Genomic DNA, 4744 nt, shown 5'->3' on the forward strand with positions numbered 1-4744 from the left:
ATTCTTAGTGGATCTTGTAATTTGTTCCTCTAGTTATTTCCTGTGGTTACTATGTTATGATATTGGGTATGCTCTTATGGATTGAACTTATATTATAGAAATCGTCCTTATAGGATCCCAGGATTGGAACTTGGTGAATGGGTGCCAGGAGTCGAGAATGGGTTACTACAGAGGCTTTTAGCACCGGAATCGGCTATTGGAATTCTTGTGAGTTTCGGTCACCGGGTCTGGGGTGTAACAGTTGTTGGTATGAAATCATAACAAAATAACCCGAAAGTAACTCAGGATAACATTACATATCTGCTTCAAGCGCGTTTTCTCTTTTATTCTGTTTCCCTAATATCCGAATCCTTTGAGGATTCTAATCTCAAGGTGTCCATCACCTTTGTTCTTGTGTAGACGATGCCGCCTAGACAAGACTCCCATGGCTGTGGTTCTCATTCTGATTCAGTGACCCGAGTGCATCTTGTTCCACCTATTGTAGACCCTAGTCCTGACCCCATTCCGGAGGTCCTTGTTCCACCCCCTGTTGATCCTATTCCTCCGCCAGAGCCTATAGTACCCGTGCCCGAGGTTCCTGCTCCTGCAGTTCCTGTGCCTCCACCTGAGGCCAGTGTTGCCCCTCCCATGACTACCATTCGAGTTAGAGCCGAGCAGCTATAGCAAATGCTTCAGGCAGTCACTGTCGACCTCTAGGGACAGGACAGGCATCCTGTAGAGACTCCCGAGCAGGTTGAGCAGATGCGAGAGAGCATTCTGTTCTGAGATTTCAGACAATACGATCCCCCATGTTTCAACGGTGAGCCCAATCCCACAGCAGCCGAGTTATGGCGTATAGAGGTGGAGAGGATCTTCGACACAATGCGATGTACATCACAGCACTGAGTTCCTCTGGCCACTTTTCTTCTCCAGGGTGAGGCCCAGCACTAGTCGACTTCTATTTCCAGATCTGTCAGGCCAGATTTTGTATGGACCTGGAAGGACTTCGTGAATCATTTCGACCAGAAGTTCTTCCCTGAGCACATTCAGGAGCAAAGAACCTTAGAGTTCGAGACATTAGTCCAGAGTGATATGACAATGGTGCAGTACGAGGCCCGCTTTGTTGCTTTGTCCAGCTTCGCGACTTACTTGGTGGATGATGAGAGGCGGAAGGGTCGCCGTTTTGTGAGCGGCTTGCGTCCCGCTCTTGGGAGTAGAGTAGTTGGGCATCTTCTTACTACTTTTACTGAGGTCGTACATAGGGCCTTGGTTTATAAGGAGGATTGGGCTACGTCTCGGAGGTCTAGAGAGCAGAGCGGGGACCGAAAGATGAAGGCACCTTCCGGTAGCTCCCATCAGCATCAACGTCGTTGGCATAGGGGCCGTACAGGGTTTCGACGGCCAGCAGCGCAGCCAATGACATCTTCTTCCTAACCGGCATAATCTTCTTCTTGACCATTCATCGGGTTTGTTTCAGTCGCGGGCAAACGAGACATCATAGGCGTGAGTGTCCCTATCCCAAACATCAACCTCCTAGGCTTCCTCCACAACAGCAGAGGCAGAAGGGTAGACCGCCCTAGCGATCGCAACAGTAGCAGAGATCGCCGCAGAGGTGACAAGCACCTCCCTCACTGGCCTAAGGCAGTTTTTATGCCACTCAGCAAGTTGTGGAACCTCAGTCTTCAGGCTTGCTTCCCTTGCTAGCTCAGGGCAGATTCTATACCACTCAGCAGAACCCTCAGTCGTCTTTTGGAGGAGTAGTTGAGGGTAGTCTTCTTATCTCTTCTTGTATTGCTCGTGTATTGTTTAATTCTGGAGCATCTCATTCGTTCGTGGTAGAGGAGTTCTGCTGATGGATCGGTCTTCCGTCGGAGTCCACGCCTGAGGCCTAATCCCTTTCAACTCCCTTGGGGAAGTCTGCAGTTTTAAGCCACCTCTGTTCATCTTGCCCAGTCTTGGTTGGAGAGATGTTCCTACTTGTTGATTTGTTCATTTTACTGATAGTCGAGTATGATGTCATCTTGGGTATGGATTGGCTTACTGAGTACCAAATTGTCTTGGTCTGTGCCGCAAGAATAGTCACATTTTGCATACCTGGCTTACCTATGTTCTAGTTTGTTGTCGAGCACAGAGGAGAGCCGTTGTCAAGTTTATTGGCCTGTGTTGTTGAGGAGTCAGTAGCTGGGTATTTTGAGCAGTTGCCAGTTGTTTGTCAGTTCCTAGATGTGTTTCAGGATATTTCATGTTTGTCACCGCACCGGTAGATTGATTTTGAGATTGATCTGGTGCCTGATACTGTGCCTATCTCGAAGGCCCTATATTGGATGACATCGATGGAGTTACGGGAGCTGCAGCAATAGTTAGATGAGCTTCGAGAGTTAGGTTTTATTCGTCCAAGTAGTTCACCGTGGGGACCCCCGGTATTATTCGTGAAGAAGAAGGATGGCTCGTTGAGGCTCTTCATGGATTACCGCGAGCTTAATAAGGTCACTATTAAGAACAGATACCCACTCCCAAGGATTAATTGTATTATATTATGTATTACCTTGTCATGTGTTCAACGATATATATATATATATATATATATTTATGATGTTTTTGTCTTCCTTCCCTTATTTTGTCTTAGTTATGGCAAATTTTGAGGACGAAATTTCTTTGAAGGTAGGGAGAGATGTAAGACCCTAGCCTAAGTATCCGTTTTATTCTGTTAGGTCCCGCAGTCCTACCAGTTAAATCTCGGTGACCCGCGACTTGTAGATTTTATTTGCGATCATCCTTAAATCCCGTCATACTAACTTGACCCGGATCAACTAGAAACCTATGCCATTGTGACCACATCGACATCGTGGTTCCAACGCCAAGTCTCATGCATGAATCCGATGTGTACATCTTAAGATATTAACCACACCATTCTTGGCAATTCATCATGCATGTGGGACCCACCTAGATACATGGGCATGTTTCCTCATGTGAGCGCACCACCAAGTGTTCTCTTTTCTATGATAGCTACTCCTAGCCTAGCTATCATTACTCCTCTTTTCAAAACTCATCATGGGCTTCTTTTTCTCTTTTCTAGAGAGCAATAATGGGATTTCCTCTCTATCCCAAGCAAATCCCTCATCCATAAGCTAACCATTCTCCCAAACTAATCATCACTTTGCTAGAACCCCTCCATTCCTCTCTCTCTCTCTCTCTCTCTCTCTCTCTCTCTCTTCTCTCATTTCTCTCCTTCTCCCTTTCTTGCATGGTGGAAATGTCCACCACTCCTCCATTTTCCCAGCAACTTCTCCTTCATATCTCTCTCAATCCCACCATCTTCACACCATGTCCTCCATTAGAACACCATCCTTGGAGCATTGGAGCTAGTACCTTGAAGAAGAGGGTGAATCATGAATGTGGGTGTAACCTATTGAAGCTTCTCTCTTCTTTTCTTTTACATCTCTTTTCTATTATACTTGGGAGTATGTAGGACCCACCATTCAATGGTGGAGATCCTATATGGCTCCATGAAGTGAGGCCAAATGCCCACTACATGTATGCAGGTTTCCATGGTGGGCCATTCTCCATGGACCCACCATGATGGATTTCCTCTTTGAATCTAGATTATTTGGGTCATTAAGACCTAAGATGCATGGTGGGGATGGCATCCCCACCTCAGAATTTCTTGGATTTGTATAGATTACGTGCATGCATGATCTATGTTAATGTGTGGTGTGGATATGTTGGTGGAGGGTTCATAGTATCGGGACCCTCCCCTTTGGCCGTGATCTCTCTCTCCCTCTTTTTCTCTTTATTTCTTCCTCTTTTGCTACTAATGTTGGTGGCCCACTGATGTGATCAGAAAATCCCAGATCCACCAAAATTTTAGGGTTGTCTAGGTCCACCTGATGGATGTGCAGGCCGACCCTGACATGCATGGGTTGGATGATCCTTAAACCTTGAATTTCTTAGAGACCTTTATAAGGTGATGAGTCAAGAATTTTTATGGTCCATCTAGGTGGACCCCACTTGTGCTATTTGGGATAAATCCCTTCAGATATTTTTATATGGACTAAAAATGGATAGCATATGTTATTGTCCATATTTCAGGCCCATTTGCTGCATAGTTTTTAGGCATTGTTTTAGGCCAGTTTATGGAGCTTCTCTCCCTAATTTCTTTAGGGGTTGTCTGAGGTGTGGACCCCACCTTGATGTAGGATGGAACCCACACTCTCTATCCCCTAATAGAGACCTATGGGATGGGCTAAAGAGGGCTAGATGTCCAGAAATTTCTGGACAGTCCAGCAGGGTTACATGTTAGAAATGGACCTTTTACACTTTGATTTTGGGGAAAGTGGAACACTTCAGTGGACCCCACTTGCTGTCCATACATAGAAGCATCAAATCCATCCATTTCCCCCTTGGGTTGGCAGGCCTAGGCCTAATCCATGAGATGCCAAAGATGGGGACAACAACAATTTTAGCAGCAGATTTTTCAAAAACACCTTGTTGTCCATTAATTGTAAAAATTATTTGGCATGTCTAATGACCTCAAAATTTCTCTCCAGTGTGGCCCACCATACTGGGACCCATCATATATTATTGGGTGCCATTTAGACCACTAGAATATGGGGGACATGGCTAGCTAGCTGTCATGCCCCGAACTTAGAAACCGGGCTCACAAAATTACCGATCGCCGAATCCGGCATCGACAACCTCCGTAGAACCCCATTCTTGGCTCCCAGCACCCATTTACCAGGTTCCAATCCTGTGATCCTACAAGGAG

The 4744-nt window shown here is 46.0% G+C and overlaps 1 protein-coding gene across 1 annotated transcript; it reads left to right on the forward strand.

Moving 5' to 3' along the window:
* Window positions 1-402: 402 nt before the first annotated feature.
* LOC131244130 (uncharacterized) lies at window positions 403-1413 on the forward strand. Its single transcript, XM_058243783.1, has 2 exons — window positions 403-642; window positions 982-1413. Exons 1-2 carry the CDS (start codon window positions 403-405, stop codon window positions 1411-1413), a joined length of 672 nt encoding a protein of 223 aa, XP_058099766.1.
* The last annotated feature ends 3331 nt before the right edge of the window (window positions 1414-4744 follow it).

This window comes from Magnolia sinica, chromosome 4 (genome assembly GCF_029962835.1).
Source record: "Magnolia sinica isolate HGM2019 chromosome 4, MsV1, whole genome shotgun sequence".
Classification (NCBI taxonomy): domain Eukaryota; kingdom Viridiplantae; phylum Streptophyta; class Magnoliopsida; order Magnoliales; family Magnoliaceae; genus Magnolia; species Magnolia sinica.

What these genes read in the sequence shown, in the direction of transcription:
- LOC131244130 (XM_058243783.1), top strand. Translation starts at nt 403, where the DNA reads ATGCCGCCTAGACAAGACTCCCATGGCTGTGGTTCTCATTCTGATTCA. An exon ending in CTCCCATGACTACCATTCGA is followed by an intron (nt 643 to 981) that starts GTTAGAGCCGAG and finishes TGGACCTGGAAG; the next exon opens with GACTTCGTGAATCATTTCGA.